Consider the following 24,006-nt stretch of genomic DNA (forward strand, 5'->3'; position numbering starts at 1 on the left):
TGGATTTTATTGACAACATACTGATGTACTCGAAGACTGGGGATAAGCACGATGAACATCTTAGAGTGGTTCTGCTAATTTTGTGAGAGAAACAATTGTACGCCAAGTTTAGTAAATGTGAGTTCTGGTTACAAGAAATAACATTTTTGGGCCATGTGGTTTCAGCTAAGGGGATTATGGTCGATCCTCGAAAGATTGAGGCGGTGTTGGATTGGAAACATCCTAAGACTGTATCTGAGATTTGCAGTTTTTTGGGACTGGCAGGGGATTATCGACGATTTGTAGAGGGTTTTTCACTGATTGCAGCACCCTTGATTAAGTTGCTATGTAAGGGTGTACCGTTTAACTGGACTGATACGCAGCAAGAGAGATTTGAAAAGCTTAAAACTGTATTAACTGAGGCCCCTATTTTTATATAGCCAGAGTCTGGAAAAGAGTTTACTGTTTACAATGATGCATCATATGTCGGTTTGGGATGTGTGTTGATGCAGGAGGGAAAGGTTGTAGCATACGCATCTCGTCAACTTAAGACTCATGAGGCAAATTTTCTGACACATGACTTGGAGTTGGCCGCGGTGGTATTTGCACTGAAGATCTGGAGACATTACCTATATTGTGAAAAGTGTATCATCTACACGGATCACAAGAGTCTCAAGTATCTCCTCACTCAAAAGGAGCTAAATCTTAGGTAGCATAGATGCATTAAGTTGCTTAAGGACTACAACTGTATGATTGTATATCACCCTGGTAAGGCCAATGTGGTGGCCGACGCACTAAGCCGTAGGGCTGTGACTAATTTGAAGGTGATGTTTTGCTCGCCTAAGTTTATTTGATGATGGTAGTTTATAAGACGAGCTTCAAGTTAAGCCGTCATGGATTGGGCAGATTAAGGGTGAGTAGTTAGAGGATGAGTCGTTGGGTCTTCGCTTCCGAAAAATTAAGAATGGGAATACTGTAGATTTCAGACTGAATAGTGAATGGGTACTCTATTTTCGTGGAAGAATTTGTGTACGGAAAGATATTGAATTGAGGCAGTCTATTCTGAGAGAGGCGCATAGTAGCCCTTATGTTATGCATCCGGGAAGAAATAAGATGAATCGTAACCTTCGTTAGTTATACTGGTGGCCAGGTCTTAAGCGAGAGGTTATCAAATTTATGGCTAAGGCCAAGTCTTAAGCGAGAGGTTATCGAATTTATGGCTAAGTGTCTGAAATGCCAGCAGGTTAAGGCTGAGCATCAGTTACCTTCGAGTTTGTTGCAGCTAGTGAAGATTCCGCTTTGGAAGTGAGAAAGAGTGACTATGGACTTTGTTAGTGGGTTACCCACCACACCTACTAAGAAAGATTCTGTATGGGTCATCGTGGACCGATTGACCAAGTCCGCCCACTTCATACAGGTTCGTACTGTCTATTCTCTGTAGAAGCTGGCTAAATAGTATGGGACTGAGATAGTGACACTGCTTGGGGTACCGATTTTAATAATATCTGATAAGGATCCTCGCTTCACGTCTCGGTTCTGGAAGAAGCTACATAAAGCTCTGGGTACAAGATTGGACTTCAGTACTGCATTCCATCCTCAGACGAATAGTCAGTCAAAGAGGGAGATTCAAATACTAGAGGATATGTTGAGAAGTTGTGTGATTGATTTCTGAGGCAGTTGGGAGTTTTACTTACCGCTAGAAGAGTTTGCTTATAACAACAGCTATCAATCTAGCATTCTGATGGCACATTACAAGGCTTTATATGGTCGTAGGTGTCGCACACCTTCATGTTGGACTGAGTTGGGCGAGCATCGTGTTCTGGGCCCTGAGCTAGTTTCTGATACCAAGGATAAAGTTAGACTGATTCGGGATCGATTGAAAGCGGCATCTGATAGGCAGAAATCCTATGCCAATATGAAGCGGTTGAGAGATTGATTATTCTGTGGGGGACTTCGTTTTTCTCAAGGTCTCGCCGTGGAAGAAGGTACTGAGATTTGGTTGCAAGGGCAAGTTGAGCCCTAGATTTATTAGACCTTACTGTGTTCTTAAGCAAGTGGGACCAATTACTTACCAGTTGGAGTTACCTTTGGAATTTGATCAGATTCATGATGTATTCCACGTCTCAATGTTGAGGCGCTATCGCTCTAATCCCACGCATATTGTTCCTATTGAGGTGATCGATGTTAGGCTAGATCTGACCTTTAAGGAAGAGCTAGTTCAGATATTGGAGTGAGATGTAAAGGTTCTAAGAAGAAAATCCATCCCACTGGTGAAGGTTCTTTGGCGAATCATAGCTCTGAGGAGTCCAAGTGGAATCCTGAGGATGCGATGCCACAGCAGTATCCTCATCTATTCTGATCAGGTAAAATTTTGAGGCTAAAATTTTCTTTTAGGGGGTAGAGTTGTAATGCCCCAAAAATACCTGTTTATGTTTTTATAATTAATTGACAGAAATATCTGTCTGCTTTAGTGGTTAAGCATTCTAGGAAGTGTTTGAGAGGTCCCAAGTTCAAGCCTTGTCTTGGGAAATTTTTTGTACTTTTCTGAACAAAACCTTATCGCTACTCAGTAGCCTTTTAAATAAATGTTAGTAAAATATGTCAGAATGGGCCTGCTGGTCTGCTGGTCTGGTGGTGTGTTAAAATGCTGGTGGTCTTGAGTTCGAGTTTTGGTGTGCGCCAGGGAGTGTGTAACGCCCCAAAATTTTAATTTTGGGTATTGTGATTGTGTGACACAAACATCTGTCAGCTTTAGTGGTTATGTGTTCTGGAAGTGTTTGGGAGGTCCCAAGTTCAAGCCAGGACTTTAGAAAATTTTGGTATTTTTATGAATAAGCCCTATTTTGGTCAATAGGCTTTAAGTAAAAGTTGGAAAATAATTAACAGAATAGGCTTGTTGGTCTGGTGAATAAGTGGAGTGTTGGTGTGAGGGAGGACATGGGTTCGAATATTTGGGACGACAAAGGTTGTATTTTTGCAACAAGAGTTGTGCTGAACTGTGTTTTTGAGTGGTGAATGTGTAGTGGGAAGTAAGGGAGAAATTTTAGGAGTGAATTAGGGGATTATGGGGGAGAATATCTAAAATCTGATCACTTTTTCCTTTTTTGAAAAAAAGAGCCGATTCTCTCTCCATCTTTCTGACGTTTTCTCTACCCCATCTCTACCAAATTTTTTTCTTCTTTTCTTCTTACTCGATTATCTTTTCTTTTCTTTCCTCTACTGTCGAAATTTCCTTATTCCCCCTAAACCATTCTTTCCTCTTGATTTCGTAGCCTTAAGGAGCACTTGTGCAAATTCAGTAAGTTGTTGGGCATCATTTTAAGAGATTATTTTGTGTTCAATAGTCTAATTCTGGGGTGTTGGCAACAACATTTCACGAGGATTAAGGTTCTCCTCGTGATTTTCGTAAACGTACCGATTTGAAGTTTTTGCGGTAAGTGTTCATCGTTTTGTGGGTAAGTATTTTGGTTTTGGGATTTTGATTAATTGCGAGGTAAGACTGATTATGGTGTTATTTTTTAAATTATAGGTTTTGGAGTGCTCGGGGACTGTTTTAGCATCAAACAAAACCAGGTGTGTACCCGAAACACAAAAATAAGGATTCGACAAAAAGCCGAAATTGCTTGCTATTTGGACAGCAGCAGTAGGCTAAATTTGAAAAATCACCATAAATTGTGGAAACCGAATTAGAGGATGAAAAAATTTGAGATTAAATATATTTGACCGTAGTTTCTCATAGAAGAAACGAAGTAAGCAAAAGAATTTCATATTATGGGATATTTGAATTTTAGTGAGACAGGGTCAAAATTATTTCGGAATCCCCTGTCTTGAATTTTGAAAATTATTAAAAATTGTATAAAAATTATTATAGGTTAGAATTTATATTATTAAAATCCTGAATAAGTCTACTTTCAAGAGAAACAAACAGGAACATCATCCGGATTCTGTACGAGAAGATAATTAGTTTTTAGTGTAGAAAGGTCGAAACTGTCTGACAACAAAACATGGGAAAAATTTAAAGAATAAACTGTACTTATTGGCTAAACAAAAAATTCTGAAATTTTTATGGTAATAAGATATGTTAGCCTAGTTTCAGAGAAAATTTACGGATCTTAATTTGGAATTCTTTAGCTTAAGATACAAATAATTTAGTAACAGTGACTCAAGTAGACAACTTTGAAGGATCATATAAGTAAATAGTGGAAACACATATGAATAATTATCTAGCATGGGTTACATTAAAATGGATCACGATGCCAAGGAAAATTTGGGCCATGTGGGCAACACGGGTGAACATCATGGGCTTGTAGGCCCATTTTCACTGTTTGACTGATTAGGTTGCACGGGTCGCCCAAGTCGACTGTGAACCTATTGTAGGGTCGGTAAGTTTACCTAGACCACTAATTGACTGAAATGACTGTATGACTGATATGATTAAGCCTGATCATGTCCCACTAATTTGATATTGTATGCCCTATTTACATGCATGATATTATGTTATAGCATGTCATATCTGTATATTGCATTACATTGGGTTGGGGGATTATAATGTTCGGAGGAAGCATACTGAAAGGCCTCGAGCCTAATTTAGTGGCAACTCAGCTGTAAACTACTGTCTAGTGCCGCATTCGGTACTACTTTGAGTGTAGGGATGGGTGAGTTGATTATATCCCTGCACGGAGTGTAGGGTTGGACGGAGATGGTGTGTAGAAGCTAGATGGGTAGGATTTTTGTGACTGCATATACATTCTTTATTCTCGATCTTGTGATGGGCTAAAGCCCTACTGCATGACTGTTTTTGTACTGAGATGGGCTAAGGCCCAAAATGGGTGACATCGACATCGACATCTTGAAAAGGGATTAAGCCGGCATCGTGATTATTTGTTTATTGTCTGTTCATTTGTATGGGGATTACACACAGAGTTTACCTAAACCCGCCCCTTCTATTTAATCTGTACAGGTAATTCCCAGATATAGGCAGATCGGTGCAGCGGAGGACTCAGTGGTGACCACACAGCTTCTTTTACACTGTTTACTACCTGTTTATGATTTTACTTTTATTTGAGAGTATTTTGCTGTAATTATGGCTTTTACAAATTTTGGTTTAAAATTTGGATTTTATACAGTTTTATGACTTAAATATGCTAGTGTTAGGTAAAACTCGGGTTTTCAAATGAAATTAATGCTTCATCAAAAATACCACGAATAAGCAAACTATTCAAAAGCTTCCGCAATAAAAATGAAAAAACATTTTGAAATTGAATAACGATTTGGAAATGAATAATGTTTGGAAAACGAACGCCACGATTTGAAGTTAACATAAGATAATAAAAAATGGTTAAATAGGAAAGAGGATTTAGCGATGACATATTTTTCGAAAAGCACTACCATGTGACATCGTCAGATTCGGCCATAACGTCTAGGCTAGGTTTGGGGGGTTACATTTAGTGGTAGCAGAGCCAGGTTACAAAACTCGACTGTGGATGTCGATTTTTATGACATGATTTCTGAGAACTAATTTCTAAATGTTTTTACTGAAAGTGTTGTACACCGAGTCTCCGGCGTCGATCCAGTAAGTTTTCTGAAACTTTGAATTGTTAAAATTGAAACTGAAATTATCTTTGATAGTATATCCTGAAACTGCTATAGATAATATATACTGAGACTACTATAGATAGACTATACTAAAAACACTTAAAATAGTGTATACTGAGACTGTAGTAAAACTGGTAGACATTGATTGACACTGCGATGGATGAAACAAACTTCACACTTCTTATACTATTTTCAAAAAAAAATATATTAATAAACACTGGAACTGTAAACTGATGCATAAATCTATTAGTATCGATAAAACGCAATTAGACAATGACTACTAGAGGTACTCGCGGATAGGGTACTAGAGGCCAAGGTAAAAGGTGTAGAGGGGCTCGAGCTGAGTCCTCGTCATCGGACAGTCTGCCAAATTTGGATAAGAGTGAGACGCTAGTGTCACCTACTACTGAGACTGGGTCTTAAGATTGCGTGGCTGGGGAGGATGCATTGTCCCAGGCTATGCTAAGGATTTTGGAGATGGTCATTAGGCCCAATACTAGATTTGGAGGTTAAGGGTCCGTTACGAAACAACTCTGGTCCAACAAAGCTGAGCTCTTCAGGGGTGTCACTAGGGTCATCCTAATGTGGCGGAGTATGAGGCTGAGTTTTTGAGACTGAGCCGCTATGCGCGAGGATGGTGGCATCTGAGTATGAGCGATGTGTCTGCTTTGATGATGGCCTAAGAGATAATTTGAGGGTTTTGATAGCCCCGCAGGGGGAGTGAGATCTTTCTGCCCTGATTGAGAAGGCAAAAATCGTCGAGGAGGGTATGGAGGTAGTCATGATCAGAGAACGTCGAAACTACTTATCTAATGTGATCTCTACACTGGTGGTGGAGAAGTTGGTTCGTAAGGGTTGTGAGGCATTCTTGGCCTATGTAAGTGTTTCGGGTTCTAAGGACTCTACGGTTAAGGATATCAGAACAGTAAATGATGTTCTGGACGTCTTTCCTGATGAGCTACTGGGTTTAACTCTGAATCGTGAAGTGGAGTTTAGGATAGAGCTCCTTCCTAGTGCAGCTCCGGTGTCCATTGCCCCTTATAGAATGGCACCGAAAGAGCTTGTGGAGCTTAAGGCCCAGATTCAAGAGTTACTGGATCGTGGGTTCATCCGTCCTAGTGTGTCTCCATGGGGAGCACCAGTATTGTTTGTGAAAAAGAAGGATGGATCCATGCTTATGTGTATTGACTATCGTCAACAGAACAAGCTGACCATCAAGAATATGTACCCTCTACCAAAGATAAATGATCTTTTTGTCCAGTTCCGAAGGGCTTTGATTGTTTCTAAGGTTGATCTTTGGTCAGGGTATCACCAGTTGAGAGTTAAAGAGGCTGCCGTGCATAAGACGGCATTTAAGACTCGCTATGGTCACTACGAGTTCATAGTGATACTATTTAAACTGATGAATGCACCGATAGCTTTTATAGATCTGATGAACTGAGTGTTCCAGCCCTATCTAAACCGGTTCGTAGTGGTATTTGTTGACGATATACTGGTGTATTCGAAAACTAAGGATGAACACTATGAACACCTCAGAGTGGTTCTACATATTCTGCAAGAGAAACAACTGTATGCCAAGTTCAGTAAATATGAGTTCTGGTTACGTGAAGTAACATTTTTGGGTCATGTGGTTTTTACTGAGGGGATTGAATCGATCCTCGAAAGATTGAGGCTGTCTTGGATTGGAAGCAGCCTAAGACTGTATCTGAGATCCGCAGTTTTCTAGGACTGGCAGGGTATTATCGACGATTTGTGGAGGGGTTTTCTTTGATTATAGTACCCTTGACTAAGCTGCTACGTAAGTGTATGCCGTTTAGTTGGACTGATTTACAGCAAGAGAGCTTTGAGAAGCTCAAGACTGTACTGACTGAGGCCCTAGTTTTGATACAGCCAGAATCTGAAAAAGAGTTCACTGTTTACAGCGATGCATCACAAGTCGGTTTGGGATGTGTGTTGATGCAGGAGGGAAAGGTTGTAGAATACGCGTCTCATCAACTTAAGACTCATGAGGCAAATTTTTCGACACATGACTTGGAGTTGGCCGCGGTGGTATTCGCACTGAAGATCTGGAGGCATTACCTATATGGTGAAATGTGTATCATCTACATGGACCACAAGATTCTCAAGTATCTCCTCACTCAAAAGAAGCTAAATATTAGGCAGCGTAAATGGATTAAGTTGCTTAAAGACTACGACTATACGATTGAATACCACCCTGGTAAGGCCAATGTGGCGGCCGACGCACTAAGCCGTAGGGCTGTGACTGATTTGAGGGCGATGTTTTGCTCACCTAATTTTATTTGATGATGGTAGTTTATAAGCTGAGCTTCAAGTTAAGCCGTCATGGATTGGGCAGATTAAGGGTGAGTAGTTGGAGGATGAGTCGTTGGGTCTTTGATTTCGGTAGATTGAGGGTGGTAGTACTACGGATTTGGACTAAACAATGATGTACTCTGTTTCCATGAGAGAATCTCAGTTCCGAATGATACTGATTTGAGACAGGCCATACTGAAAAAGGTGCATAGTAGCCCTTATGTTATGCATATTGGCGGAAATAAGATGTACCGAGACCTCCATGAGTTATATTGGTGGCCAGGGTTGAAACGTAAAGTTATTAATTTTTTGGGCAGATATCTGACTTGCCAGCAAGTTAAGGCTGAGCATTAATTACCTTCAGGTTTGTTGCAGCCGGTTAAGATTCCTCTTTGGAAATGGGAGCGCGTAAATATGGATTTTGTCAATAGGTTGCCTCTAACACCCACTAAGAAGAATTCAATATGGTTCATCGTGGATCGATTGACCAAGTCCGCCCACTCTATACCGATTCGTACTGATTCTTCTCTGCACAAGCTGACGAAGCTTTATATTTCTAAGATAATGAGACTGCATGGAGTTCCGGTTTCGATCACCTCTGATAGGGATCCTCGTTTCGCATCTCAATTTTGGAAAAATTTACATGAGGCTCTAACTTCAGTACTACATTCATCCTTAGACCGATAGTCACTCTAAGAGGGTGATTCAGATACTAGAGGACAAGTTGAGGCGCTACCATTCTGATCCTACTCATATTGTCCCTGTTGAAAAGATCGAGGTTAGGCCAGATTTAACCTTTGAGGAAGAGTCAGTTCAGATTCTGGATTACGACGTTAAGGTTCTAAGAAGAAAATCCATTTCACTGGTAAAGTTTCTATGGCGGAATGATAACACTGAGGAGGCTACATGAGAGCCTGATGATGCGATGTGTCAGTAGTGTTCTCATCTGTTCTGATCAGGTAAATTTCAAGGATGAAATTTTCTTTAGGGGGTAGAATTGTAACGCCCTAAAATTTTAATTTTGGGTATTGTGAATGTGTGACATAAACATTTGTCAGCTTTAATGGTTATGTGTTTAGGAAGTGTTTGGGAAGTCCCAAGTTCAAGCCAGGACTTGGGCAAGTTTTGGTATTTTTACCCTATCTTTGGTCTGTAGGCTTTTAAGTAAAAGTTGGCAAATAATTAACAGAATGGGCCTGTTGGTCTGGTGGATAAGTGGAGTGTTGGAGTGAGGGAGGTCATGGGTTCGAATCTTTGGGATGGAAAAGGTTGTTTTTTTACTCTTAATTTATGCAAGAGTTGTGCTGAACTAGGTTTCTGAGTGGTTGATGTGTAGTGGGAAGTGAGGGAGCAATTTTAGGAGTGAATTAGGGGATTTTCGAGGAGAATATCCAAAATCTGATCACTTTTTCCTTTTTCGAAAAAAAAGGAGTCATTTTTCTCTCCATCTTTCTAACGTTTTCTCTCCCCCATCTCTACAGAATTTTTTTTCTTCTTTGCTTCTTACTCGATTATCTTTTCTTTTCTTTCCTCTACTGTCGAAATTCCCTTATTCCCCCTAAACCATTCATTCCTCTTGATTTAGTAGCGTTAAGCAGCACTTGTGCAAATTCAGTAAGTTATTGGGCATCATTTTAAGAGATTATTTTGTGTTCAATAGTCTAATTCTGGTGTGTTGGCAGCAACATTTTGCAAGGATTAAGGCTCTCCTAGTGAATTTCGTAAACGTACCGATTTGAAGTTTTTGCGGTAAGTGTTCATCGTTTTATGGGTAAGTATTTGGGTTTTGGGATTTTGATTAATTGCGAGGTAAGACTGATTATGGTGTTATTTGTTTAATTATAGGTTTTTGAGTGCTCGAGGACTATTTTAGCATCAAACAAAACCAGGTGTGTACCCGAAACACAAAAATAAGGATTCAACAAAAAGCCGAAATTGCTTGCTATTTGGACAGCAGCAGTAGGCTAAATTTGAAAAATCACCATAAATTGTGGAAACCAAATTAGAGGATGAAAAAATTTGAGATTAAATATATTTGATCGTAGTTTCTCATAGAAGAAACGAAGTAAGCAAAAGAATTTCATATTATGGGATATTTTAATTTTAGTGAGACAGGGTCAGAATTATTTTGGAATCCCCTGCCTTGAATTTGGAAAAATATTAAACATTTTATAAAAATTATTATAGGTTAGAATTTATATTATTAAAATTTTGAATAAGTCTTCTTTCAAGAGAAACAAACAGGAACATCATCCGAATTCTGTACGAGAAGATAATTAGTTTTTAGTGTAGAAAGGTCGAAACTGTCTGACAACAAAATAGGGGAAAATTTTAAAGAATAAACTGTACTTATTGGCTAAACAAAAAATTCTGAAATTTTTATGGTAATAAGGTATGTGAGACTAGTTTTAGGGAAAATTTGCGGATCTTAATTTGGAATTCTGTAGCTTAAGATACAAATAATTTAGTAACAGTGACTCAAGTAGACAACTTTGAAGGATCATATAAGTAAATAGTGGAAACACATATGAATAATTATCTAGCATGGGTTACATAAAAATGGATCACGAGGCCAAGGCAAATTTGGGCCATGTGGGCCACATGGGCAAACATCATGGGCTTGTAGGCCCCGTTGTGCTGTCGTTCCTCTCCTCTCACTCCTCTAAATTCGGTACTTTGGCATACTTTCTTTCTTTCTTTTTAAATTTTTTATGCCGGACGCACCTTCTTTGCGCACTTACTCAAATTTTGGCTTTATGCTCTCCCTTTCTGACGCTTTTCTTTATCCTACTGTTCTTTTCTCTCTTTTCCCTAGAGCAGCCAAATTGGCTCTTGAATCTTTCTCATCTTTGTGCATCCTTCGATCGATCAAGATAAGGTCTGCGTTCCTCCTCCGCTAGTTATACGTCTGTAAGTAAGGGATAGGTAATGATGATTTGGGGTAGTCATTACTTGGTGAAAAAACGTTTCCTTTTATTTCTTGTGTTTCTATTAATGATTACGCTTTGTTTTCTGCAGCAAATCATGTGGATCGAGACCCTTCCCATACTTCTTCGTAAGCACACCAAGTTGCGGCGTTAGGGGTAAGTTCCGATCGCTCTTAAATTAAGTAAGTGGTTAGGTTGGTTAATTCGGCTATTAAGGTGATTAATGGGGAGTGTGTTGATCAATTTGTTTTAGTTATTACCAAGCTCAGAAGTGTTTTGCTGCGAATCTGTAACAGGTGTGTAAACACAACCCTAAAAATAAAAATTGGCGAAAAGCCAAAAAATGTGATTGTCGATGCCACACGGGCTTGCGACCGCCCGTGTGGTAAGCCATGTGATCGAACATGGGCATGTGATCATCAAGGCTGTCCATGTGTGTTTCATGGGCCGGGCTAAATTGGGCCATGTGGGCCATACGGGCGTGTGGGCCCCACACGAGTGAACCACGCAGACCTCTGAGAATATTGAGCCAGGCCGTGAGATCCACACGGCTAAAGCCATTTTGGGCCGAGCGGACCAACGGGTGTGTAGGCCGACACAGGCAGACAACATGGGCATGTGGGCCCATTTTTCACTGTGTTGATGTTAAGGTTACACGGGTCGCCCGTGACGACTGTGAACCTACTGTAGGGTCGGTAAGCTTACCTAGATCCCTAAGGGCACGTTTGGTTCGTTGTATTGGATTAGAGGTGTAATGGAATAGAGGTGTAAAAGAATAGAGGTGTAATAGCAAATCAACTGTTTGGTTGAATGTAATGGAATAGAGGCGTAATAGTAATCTTGTGTTTGGTTGAATGGAATAGAGGTGTAATAGCATAATGGAAAAAACTAAAATGACTAGAATAAGATTATTATTATCAATAATAAATAATTTAATCATATTTAAACATAATTATTATTAAATATATTAAATATATTATAATTAAAATATATAATTTAATAAAATTCTTAATAATTAATATTCTTATATGAATTTACCCAAATCATAATATATGATACTATAAAAGATAATTTGAAATGATTAATATTAAATATATTTTAATTAAAATATATGATTTAATAAAATTTAAAATAATTATAACTAATAAATTATCTTATATGAATTTGTATAATTTAAAATAATTATTATTACATATAATTTAATAATAATATATAATTTCATAAAATTATTGATAATAATTTTTCATATATGAATTTATACAATTTAAAATAATTAATATTAAATATAATTTAATAATGATATATAATTTCATAAAATTCTTAATAATAAAATGTTCTTATATGAATTTACTAAAATCAAAATATAACTTGAGAATTATATTCTACATAAACATAATTAACTTATATTAAGAAAATGTTAGATGAAAATGAAATTCTACATCATAATCCATATGTTATATAGTTTTACAACATCAAAAAGTTTGAACTTTGAGTTTTAATGGTCAGAAAGAAATCTTCTGACCCATTCCAATCGCGCAACAGAAGGTAAACTAAAGAAAACGATCATTTGAGTTGGATGATCTAGAATTTTTTGTACAACCACACCCTTAATTTATTAATAGATCCGTACTCCCCTGTGTATGCATGTGTGATTTGAGTATGGTGTATGAATATTAACCCAAAAGAAAAAAGAAAATAAATATAATAAATAAAAACCTCCATCAGAATCAACTTAATTCTCAAGTGATAGAATAACTAAGAAATCAATTGTTTGCCTACTTGCTTGCGCTACCTACAAAGCTCACTACCTTGTAAAATTTGCTTCACCACTGGGATGAGAAGCAACTAATTACTTTACATCAACATTTACTATTGCCTCTGTTCATACCAATACCATCATAATAAGCCAACCATTCACCCTCACATTATCCCACGGAACCCTGCTGAATCCAAAAGTACTGCTTTGATTTGCTCAGGCAATACATCCTGGCCTTCCCTGCATTGCTGTCATTTGTCAAACACCAAATCAAAATTACTGAATTCTTCATCCAAATATTAATATCCACCAACAAACCAAACACCTTACAACTTTTCTATTTTTTAGATGATATGCAGACTTCCAGATTAGCTGGTACTGTAATGCTTGTTTAACAAAGCTACAATTCTGGTACTCGCATAGCTCCAATTTCCCAATTTTCATATTGTCTTTGTTCAGCATCACCAGATCCGAAACTAAACTTTAAGGAAAACACACCTCACGATAAATTCTGTTTATCACTTGCAGTAAATACCTAACAAATTCATCTCACAAGTAATTTAGTGATCTAAAGATCAACAATTATTAACCATTAGCATCATAGTTGACCTTCAGAGGTATGAGCAGAAAGAAAAAATTGCCTAGGATATATCCCACTAAACAAGGATTCTTACTTTAATCTATGTGCAAACTAGTGCAAGTAGTCAGTCTGCTATTCATATACAAAAGGACAATGGGAAGAGAGTCATCAATTTCAGGGTTTCTGACTCATGGTCTATACCATTATTTGAACTTGCCTTTTACTGAACTGCTCTTTTCAACAGCAGTTCTATGTAGCAAAGATGCACAGAAAATAACTGAATTTCTTGAATAAAGGCTCATTTCATTTGTAGTTTTAAGTGTTAAACAGAAGAAATAACTTTCTATATGGCTTTATTTTTTGCACTAGAGTTGGCTAGACTTTGAAAGAAATCGCATTCATCAAAAATTGTTAGACAGATTTTAGTTGAAATCTGTTGGATAGATGTGCAAATTAAAATTGATTTTAAATGGAAATCAACGAAGTAGATGAAGAGAAAAAAGAAGGGCACCTCAGCTCGGAAAACATCTAGTGCAAACCCATTAAAATAGTTGATTACAGCTTGTTGTATGTCCAATCCAAGGTTGTCTAGAGCTCTCATGGTGGAGAGCAAGAGACCTGGCCTGCGAGCACAAAACATGTGAATGTTGACAGCCCTTCCTTCCCTTAATCTTACCTCCACCTGAAAATTGCAAAAATAGAAATATATGAGTTCCCTTAACCTTACATCGACTGACACAACCTGTCGAAAGTTTTTGGCAAGCATATGTCAATCCTTATGTGTGTGTGAATCATGTCCTGACTCATGTCTGACATGAGTTCTACAACCAAATGCAAAGAAACAAAAGCCTAGATATAATCTTAAGAACAATTCTGATCAAGGAATAACAAATATCACACTTCTTCAGTTATTGGTGGAGAGGAATTCTAGGCTTCATGGCAAGAAGATTAATACTTTTTCAGTTATTCTTAATAAAATCATAGAGGCAGTTTGACTAAGACTCCACAGTTGAAAGGGATGATACCAACAAGATGCTTGCTTGCAACTGGGGTTTGAGTGTAGTGATTACTTATCCAGAATACTTCTCTATTGTGATTACTATCAGTTTCGCAGATGCTTTTATTGTAGTTGGCTAGGCTCCTCTTTTGTGTGAATAAAGAATTATTTAACCATCAACAGAGCCAAAAACAAATATCACACGTCACAATCCACAAGAAGCGCTTAGCTATTATAAGCAGAAGACAAGAAAACAATCAACAATATGATAAAAGAGAACAAAGAAAAAAAAACAATAATATATATAAGCTCAATTGTGTATATACTTCAGTCCCCTCTATTATATTTATCCAATATAAAGTATTTCCAGTTTTAATGATAAGGTCCATCGACAATCTCATCTTGAAACCTACCGAGTTTAGTTCACTTTATCAACTTGTTAATCCAAAACCCAGAAACACAATGATAAATCAAAGAAATTCTTGAAATTGAGAACAAAACCCTAAAATTTCAGCATAAGAAAAAGAATAAACCCACCACCGTTCCTTCAGTTTCACAAAAAACCCAGTTGTAAATCATCATTAAAAAGAAAAGAAAGGGAATTGAATAGTCTCAAAACAAAATCAAGATTCTGAATTAAAGAAAAGAAAAGGCTGTTGTTCTAAAGCTTCGAAATGGAGAAAGAGAAGATGCCTTACCGATAACCAAGACTCAGAATAAGAAAAGAAATTGAGCTATGTTTGTTTGCTGCAAGAGAAGATACTCGAGGGAGGGAGAGAAAGTAAGAGAGACTTTTCGGGTTTCACACTAAGGAAGGAAACGCCCATGTTACAAATACAAAGAAAATAAACTGGAGCAAATCGGCGTAAAAGAAAAGCAAAGAAACAAGGAAATAAATCGGATGAAGCTAGAAGGAGCAGAAGAGAAACAAAGGGGATCGGGGAGGGTAAAACAGGATTTCTTTATCAAGCGGTAGCTAATCTGGGCAAAAGAGGGGAATAGAAATCGATGGTTTTCACCGATTAGGAAAGTAATGGATTACAGCGTATTAGCAATACATTGAACCAAGCGCGGAATAGAGAGGGATTAGGTGGGGCCCATCGATTAGGGGTGTATTGGCTATGCCAATACACCCAACCAAACATGCTGTAATTAACTAAATATTGTTATATTCATGTACGATATATGTCTATATATGACTGTATATTGAGCATGCTGTTAAAACTGTACTGAAAGCATGCATGATACCATGATTTGACATGACATGATTGTATGATGCATTGCATGGGGATGGGATTATATTGATTGGAGGAAGTGTACTGAAAGGCTTCGAGCCTAACTTACTGGTAGCTCAGCTGCATATTACTGTATAGTGCCGCATTCAGTGCTACTCGGAGTGTAAGGATGGGTGGGTTGATTATATCCCCACATGGGGTGTAGGGTTGGACAGAGATGGAATTTAGAGGCTAGCTGGGTAGGAATTTGTGATCGCATAACTGATTACTGATATTGTAATGGGCTAAGGCCCTAACTAAAACTGAAACTATTACTGAAATGGGCTTAGGCCCAAACTATGATTGCTTTCTGTCTGCTTGTTTATATGGGGTGTATACACTAAGTTTTCGTAAACTCACCCTTCTGATTCATCTGTTTAAGTAATCCCCAGACTTAGGCGAGTCGAGGCGGCGGAGGAATCATTTGTGGCCACGACTCCTTTTCTTGTTTCGTATCTAATTAGGTTTATTTTTCTTTTAAAAGCTTTATTTGGGTATTTTTACGTAATAATGGTGCTATGACTTTTTGCTTAAAATTTGGATTTTATCTTGCATTATCTTTTATATCTGCTAGAGGTAGATAAAACACGGGTTTTTAAAAGATATGCATGTGTTTTAGCAAAATACCCATAAGGACTCTAACTGTTTTAAAAAGCTTCCGCAACGTATAATATTTTGCAAACTAACGACTGAATAAAAGTCACTATTTTTTTGTTTGATTAATAAAAGAGAACGACAAGATCTAAATGGAAAATGTTTAAAGCAAAGTTATGGTTTTTTTTCAACACGAGCATCGGCTTTCAAACACACTATCATGTGACATCGCCAGATTCGGCCATAACATCCAGGCCGAGTTTGGGGTGTTACAAGTTTATATTTATTTATAATCAATTGATAAAAATTGATTTGTGATATTTCTTTCTCTTCTTTTTGCACAATTATTTTAAGAATAAACCCACCACCGTTCCTTCAGTTTCACAAAAACCCAGTTGTAAATCATCATTAAAAAGAAAAGAAAGGGAATTGAATAGTCTCAAAACAAAATCAAGATTCTGAATTAAAGAAAAGAAAAGGCTGTTGTTCTAAAGCTTCGAAATGGAGAAAGAGAAGATGCCTTACCTGATAACCAAGACTCAGAATAAGAAAAGAAATTGAGCTATGTTTGTTTGCTGCAAGAGAAGATACTCGAGGGAGGGAGAGAAAGTAAGAGAGACTTTTAGGCCACACTAAGGAAGGAAACGCCCATGTTACAAATACAAAGAAAATAAACTGGAGCAAATCGTAAAAGAAAAGCAAAGAAACAAGGAAATAAATCGGATGAAGCTAGAAGGAAGAAGAGAAACAAAGGGATCGGGAGGGTAAAACAGGACGGTTTTTCAAGCGGTAGCTAATCTGGGCAAAAGAGGGGAATAGAAATCGATGGTTTTCACCGATTAGGAAAGTAATGGATTACACGCGTATTAGCAATACATTGAACCAAACGACGGAATAGAGAGGGATTAGGTGGGGCCCACCGATTAGGGGTGTATTGGCTATGCCAATACACCCAACCAAACATGCTGTAATTAACTAAATATTGTTATATTCATGTACGATATATGTCTATATATGATCGTATATTGAGCATGCCGTTAAATCATCATCAAAGCATGCATGATACCATGATTTGACATGACATGATTGTATGATGCATTGCATGGGGATGGGATTATATTGATTGGAGGAAGTGTACTGAAAGGCTTCGAGCCTAACTTACTGGTAGCTCAATGCATATTATCAGATAGTGCCGCATTCGGTGCTACTCGGAGTGTAAGGATGGGTGGGTTGATTATATCCCACATGGGGTGTAGGGTTGGACAGAGATGGAATTTAGAGGCTAGCTGGGTAGGAATTTGTGATCGATAACGACATCGATATTGTAATGGGCTAAGGCCCTAACTAAAACTGAAACTATTACTGAAATGGGCTTAGGCCCAAACTATGATTGCTTTCTGTCTGCTTGTTTATATGGGGTGTATACACTAAGTTTTCGTAAACTCACCCTTCTGATTCATCTGTTTAAGTAATCCCCAGACTTAGGCGAGTCAGAGCGGCAGAGGAATCATTTGTGGCCACACGACTCCTTTTTACTGTTTCGTATCTAATTAGGTTTATTTTTCTTTTAAAAGCTTTATTTGGGTATTTTTCTGTAATAATGGCTGCTATGACTTTTTGCTTAAAATTTGGATTTTATACTGCATTATCTTTTATATCTGCTAGAGGTAGATAAAACACGGGTTTTTAAAAGATATGCATGTGTTTTAGCAAAATACCCATAAGGACTCTAACTGTTTTAAAAAGCTTCCGCAACGTATAATATTTTGCAAACTAACGACTGAATAAAAGTCACTATTTTTTTGTTTGATTAATAAAAGAGAACGACAAGATCTAAATGGAAAATGTTTAAAGCAAAGTTATGGTTTTTTTTCAACACGAGCATCGGCTTTCAAACACACTATCATGTGACATCGCCAGATTCGGCCATAACATCCAGGCCGAGTTTGGGGTGTTACAAGTTTATATTTATTTATAATCAATTGATAAAAATTGATTTGTGATATTTCTTTCTCTTCTTTTTGCACAATTATTTTATAAACTTTAGTTAAAGTCATTATTAAAGTTACAGACTTACAACTTTTTGCAATTTAAGGATTCGAATTGGATTGTATAATTTGTTTTGAAAGTTAAATCACTTGATAATCGAATAAATTAATGTTGTTAAGATTTTTTTCACACTATTTGTTTTAAATTTTCTGTTTGTGGTTGAATGTATATGGAATTATCATCTTTTGTCTTTATTTATAATGAATTATATTCACCATTGAATTCAATTCATATATACGAATGATTAATTTTGGTTTCGCTATAATTATTTTAAAGAAGTTTTAGTCTTTATGAAACCCAACTAAAATTAAAATATTTGGGATTTTCATAAGTAGTTGCACATATGAAGACTTTTATACAATTTGAGGTTCTTTTTATATTTGGTGGTTATGGATTTTTTAAGTATTTGTGTATATAAAGAAGTTTTAAGATAATGTCTTTAGTCATGAATATGAATTTGAGTTTACATGAAATATGCCGTGCAAGCCAATATTATTTTTCAATTTTTATAATTGTGTGTAAATATATTATATGCATATCAATGATTTGAGGATTAATGCATGATTATAGTTGGCGTGAATAGGGTTTTATAACCATTATTCAATAAGATATCTTTTATAGTTTGATTGGTGAAATTAAATTTTGATGGATATCGTTGAAGTTTTTTTTTTTTGTTATGGTTATATATTCAATTTTATGGGTGCTTGGTGCAAAATCATCAACTATATACATGTTTAAATAATTTGGTTTTAAGTTTGGTTCTATAATATTAGGTTTTGGCATCTTATGGTTCCAAATATTTGGTTAAACTATGATGATATGGTTTATCGTATGAATTGTGGGACATGCCAACTATTATGATATTGTTTTTGAGATTTATTGACTTGAAAATATTTTTCAAGTATTCATGCTAATCTGCTTAATCATAAATACAACTTTGGATTTACATGGTATATTTAAGGTAAGTTTTTCTATTTGATTATGAATACATGTATATGCGTGAATTACTTTGGTGTTTTTGTCTATGCCAAAATTATGAATACACGTGCTTGTTAATTATTTGACTTTGAACCACTACATTATTTCTATTCGGTTTTGATATATATGGTCTTGGAAAAAAATGCAATCAAAGACTAAAGTTTTAGTTTTATGGCATTATTAAGACAACCTTATTTTGGGTTATTTCGAATCTATAAAGTAATAAAATATTAGTTTTAACCTTTGACTATTGGGTAAATTTTAAATTTGAATATTGGTATGTTTATATATATTTTAAAATAACTTAATTGAAATAATAAGTTGTCAAAGTAATCTTTGTTATTGAAATTATTTTGTTTTAGAATATAAAGGTTTTATACATGTAACTTAAGCTACGTTAATATTGATTGGCCCAAGCGAAGGTTAATAATATTACATGCGCAACTGTGGTAATAAACATGTGATGATTATTTGGTTTTACATGTGAATAACAAATCAGCCCAAGGGAAGATTTATTGTTCGACATGTTCTTATTGTCAATGTTTGATTACTACACCAAGATATCACTTATAAGTTAATATTTTGTCCAAAGATAATATATTAATGGAGTGACCGATATCTTGATATGATATTTTCCTTTATTCAAATAATTTTGGTTTAAATTTAACGCCTTATGTGAGGTTATTTTGGTTTATTCAGCTATTATTATATTTGTCAACATCATCGTGCATATTGTTTTGGGATAAATATATATACATATATATACTATTAGCTTTTAATTTGATTAAAAGATTAAATTAAGAGAAATATTTTGAAACAAATAAATTGATTTTGGCTCTAGGTTTTAATTAAGGATGTCTAATATTTTAAATTGATTAGTTGAAACAAAATTACGCCTAAAGTGACCTCTTTTGTGTAGATTAGTTTATTTAAAATATCAAGATGATTTTATGTTTTTGTGATTCACGATTTATTAATTGACCCAAAGGTAAGTTAATATTTGATGTAATTTCAATGACATCTATGGTGATAAATGTGTGACAATTATAAGGTAATTTATGTGAGCAATTAGTTAGTCCAAAGATTAATTCATTGTTTGACATAATTTATTGTTGATGGTTGATTGTTGCAACAAGAGTACTATTTACTATTAATATTACTATCCAAAGACTTGATAGTAAAGTTGTGTTTGGTATCTTGATATGGGATTAGTCATTATATTGAATTTATTGTTTACTTATGAATATTGATGTGAGGTTGTTTTTATTTGTTTTTGTTCTATATTAAGCTAGTTCATCTTCTGCTGCCACAATATCTGCTAATATAAATTCTATACCCATGCTTAATGGGACTAATTTTAAGGAATGAAAAAGACATTTATAATGATTGGTTGTATGGACATAGACCTTACACTAAGGGAAGAACAACTTGCACCTCTCACTACGGAAAGCACCCTTGATACTAAAAGGGATTTTGAAAGGGGGAATTGTTTAGATTGCACGAGTCTAATGATGATGAAGTACAACATTCCAGAAGCCTTTAAGGGCACAGGGTCTGAAAAGATTACTCAAGCCAATGTTTCCTTGATAAAATTGTGAAACGTTTTGCTAAAAACGATAAGGTTGAAATGACATCACTTTTGACTCCTTTAATGTCTATAAAGTATAAGGGTCAAGGAAATTCTGAGCGATATAAGGGCTATGAGTTTTATGATCCCACAATTAGGAATATTTTTGAGATGGGAATTGCAACATTCTTTTAGGATGTTGAGTTTGGAGGGAGAGATAAGGTTACAGACATTGCTTTTAAAGAGGAATTGAATTGTAACTCGATTCCTACTATCACTTTTAACGATGTTTAGGTTCTCATACCTATCATTGATTAAGAAGTGAATCTAGAACCTCAATAAGATAATGTTGAACAACTCTCTATTCAAGATGAATTAGTTGTTCCAGAAGAACAAACTCAACAACCTCAATAATGAATGTCATTAAAAAGGTCCACTAGAGAAAGGGTTATAATGGCTTTAGTGAAATATTTTAACCTTAAGCTACAACAAATGAATATTAAGTTAATGGTTTCTCAATGGTAACATTGATCATACATTTATATGGTGAAATTAGAAAACTTTATGTCTAATGATGCAAATTTAATGATTTGCAAATCAAAGAACTTCATCTATGGGCTTAAGTAGACTTCTCGTCAAAAGAATTACAAATTTTACCAAATGATTATCTCATTAAGGTTAGAGATGAATTTGGTCGACAATTGTATTACCACAAAGTTCAGTGGGAGTAAGGTTCTATATTTGGTTTTATATGTTAATGACATATTGCTTGTCAAGAATAAGTTAAGTCTCGACTAATACCCCAAGAATGATTTTGAGATTAAGGAAATGCATAAGATTCCTTACGTCTCAAGAGTGGGAGTCTAATGTATGCTCAAGTATGTATGCCTCTGTACATTACGTACATTGTTGGGATGTTAGGCAGATATTTAAGCAACCTTGGTATGAACCATTGGTTAGCAGGGAAGAGGGTTATGAGGTATCTTCAGAGAATAAAAGATTACATGCTCACATATCAGATGTCTAATTAGTTAGAGATCATCAGGTATACATACTCTGATTTTGATGGAATATGGATACAAGATTTTGTCACTGAGGTGCAAATTGTGAAAAAAATTACAATCTTTTATTCCAATAGCAACAGGAGCACATTAAAGTCAAAACACATAGACTTTAAGTTCCTGGCTGTTAAAATAAAAATTTAGAGTGGTTAGGTGCTTATAAAGCATATTAGGACAAACTCTATGATTGCAGATCTGCTTATTAATGGACTACACCTCAGGTTTAATAATAGCACATTGCTCATATGAGTGTAATGTCATTTAACGATATTTGGTTTTAGTGGGAGTTTGTACTTTTAAATGCTTTTATGTTATAGACATATATTTAATTATTTCAGTTTATGGATATTAAGTTTATTTTCTACAAAAAAAATTATTTGGTTTATTCACACTCTGATTTTGGTAAGGTTTGATCTCACTAAGGTTTAAGAAGGTGCAGTTGGAAATAGACATGTTTAGATCATATTGCATGTAATTTCCATGCTACATGTACCAACCCATTTTCAGTGAAATTAGAATAGTGGTTTTGGGACCACAAATCTGATGTTGAAAATTTTGTTATATTATTATTTTAAGGTCTGCAGCATGATAGTAGCATTGTATAAAAATTTCGTGAAGAAATTTTATCGTTTGCATGCTTAATTTGATAAAAAGGACTAAATTGTGTAAAGTGCAAAACTTAAGTTCTATTAGAAAAAGGTGTTAAATTGCTATGAAATTTAATCATGAGTGCCCTTAAATGGTAATTAAACCATTAATTTAAGTAGTGGAAAATTATGGACACCATTAATATGTTTAATAAAGGTTATATTAGTAATTTAATAATAAATAAACAAAATAAATAAAACAAAAATCCCATTACCTCTAGTCGAATGCTAAAGGAAGAAAACCACCATTTTTGAGCTTCAAACATTTGGCCAATCTATATTCTCATGCATGTAAGTATTTTTCATCCTATTTTAATGATTTCTATGTTTTTGGAGTCTTTGTAGCTTAATCTAGCTAGCCCGGGGATTAATTTGCAAAACTGTTAAAAGCGTAGGTTTTTACCATGAATGTATATTGGTTTTTTTTTATGTTTTATGGATGAAAATAAATATTTGATGATAGTTGTTCAACTTTTGCAAAGGAATTTTGAAGAATTTGTCATTTAAGTATTTAATTGAAAAATAGAAAAATGTTCATGGTAGAAATGTGAAATAAATGAAATATAGGAATTTCTGTGGACTAAGTTAATATTAGTCTAGCATGGGTATGGACTAAATTGGATGAATTTGCATTTTTATGAGCTAGGGACCAAATCAAATATTTTTTTTCGAATTAAATAAAAGCTAACTTACTGTAACGATTTTTAAACTCGACAATCTTTTCTTCAAATCCCTTTCCATGTGACATCGCCAGATTCAGCCATAACGTCTAGACCGGGTTTGGGGTGTTACATTTAGTGGTATCAGATTTAGGTTGCAAAACTCAGCTGTGGATTTTCGTAGAAACTTAACAACAAGAGAAAGAAGTAATCAATGAAGAAGTTTGAGAGAGTTTTGTCGATCAAAACAATATGAAATTTTTAATGAAAAGAGCTTAATTTATAGGCATATGATGTTTTGATGTTCTTAGGATGCCTTAGTAGACGTTGGAAAGAGTTACATGCGCATGGGTGGTGTTATGAAGAGAAAAATAAGCTCACTTCCTAACTTTGGTATATTTTCCCTTTGGCTATTCCTAAATATTTTTTACAATCGAAACCATACTTTCGCTCTCGACCCAAACCTATGACCGCAGCTTGCCATGCCCACTAGCGACCCTAGCTCGCCAAGCCCTATTCCAGAATGTTACGCATATCATATACATCAAACTAACTATCGATTCATATATTAAATTAAAATATAAAAGGGGTTTAAAAATACCAATCAGATTTAAAATTAAAAACCAACTCAGTCTTAGTGTACATGCCAAATTTCTTGTACAAATGTAAACTAATATAGATATATTACACCTCAATTGAATGATGATGTGAACCTCCCAAGCTGAACCCATAGCTTCTTGATGAATCTGATACATATGCATTCAAACAACAAACCCGTGAGCTCAATTAGCTTAGTATGTACTTGAGAATAAATTTATTTATTCTATCTCATTATTAGTGTTGAACCCTTTAAACATATTCATCACAAGATTCATTCATACCATATTTTAGTTTTCAAATGAATTCATTTCTCGTTACAAAATTTTAGAGGCTCAACTTCCATTTTAATGGTTTATTAGCCACATTCATTATGAAGTTTAGATTCAAAACTCTTATTAAGAGTTTGTCCTTCTTAGCCATAGTTGGTTAG

General features: G+C 35.5%; 3 protein-coding genes across 10 annotated transcripts; 2 read left to right on the forward strand and 1 right to left on the reverse strand.

The window, feature by feature from the left end:
* The first annotated feature begins 1,300 nt into the window (after positions 1 to 1,300).
* LOC128032576 (uncharacterized) lies at positions 1,301 to 2,213 on the forward strand. The gene is made up of 2 exons (XM_052621192.1): positions 1,301 to 1,396; positions 1,947 to 2,213. The coding sequence occupies exons 1-2, from the start codon at positions 1,301 to 1,303 to the stop codon at positions 2,211 to 2,213; spliced, it is 363 nt and encodes a 120-aa protein (XP_052477152.1).
* Positions 2,214 to 6,343: 4,130 nt separating this feature from the next.
* LOC105797538 (uncharacterized) lies at positions 6,344 to 8,797 on the forward strand. Its single transcript, XM_012627496.1, has 5 exons — positions 6,344 to 6,715; positions 6,836 to 6,958; positions 7,240 to 7,833; positions 8,263 to 8,472; positions 8,567 to 8,797. Exons 1-5 carry the CDS (start codon positions 6,344 to 6,346, stop codon positions 8,795 to 8,797), a joined length of 1,530 nt encoding a protein of 509 aa, XP_012482950.1.
* A 3,690-nt stretch (positions 8,798 to 12,487) lies between these two features.
* On the reverse strand, positions 12,488 to 16,591 carry LOC105798650 (transcription factor SCREAM2). 8 transcript variants are annotated; one of them, XR_008188657.1, is made up of 4 exons: positions 14,176 to 14,534; positions 13,662 to 13,832; positions 12,901 to 13,046; positions 12,488 to 12,818 (listed from the first exon to the last, which is right to left on the reverse strand). XR_008188657.1 is itself a non-coding variant. In XM_052620646.1 (3 exons), exons 1-3 carry the CDS (start codon positions 14,130 to 14,132, stop codon positions 12,735 to 12,737), a joined length of 282 nt encoding a protein of 93 aa, XP_052476606.1. In that variant the 5' UTR covers positions 14,133 to 14,519; the 3' UTR covers positions 12,488 to 12,734. The 8 variants fall into 8 exon arrangements, 2 of the variants coding, with proteins under 2 accessions (XP_052476606.1, XP_052476605.1); XR_008188654.1 differs by lacking the exon at positions 14,176 to 14,534 and adding an exon at positions 16,541 to 16,591 and having other exon boundaries at positions 12,488 to 13,046; XR_008188656.1 differs by lacking the exon at positions 14,176 to 14,534 and adding an exon at positions 14,561 to 14,730 and having other exon boundaries at positions 12,488 to 13,046.
* Positions 16,592 to 24,006: the final 7,415 nt, after the last annotated feature.

The sequence above is a fragment of the Gossypium raimondii genome, chromosome 9 (genome assembly GCF_025698545.1).
Source record: "Gossypium raimondii isolate GPD5lz chromosome 9, ASM2569854v1, whole genome shotgun sequence".
NCBI classification, from domain to species: Eukaryota; Viridiplantae; Streptophyta; class Magnoliopsida; order Malvales; family Malvaceae; genus Gossypium; species Gossypium raimondii.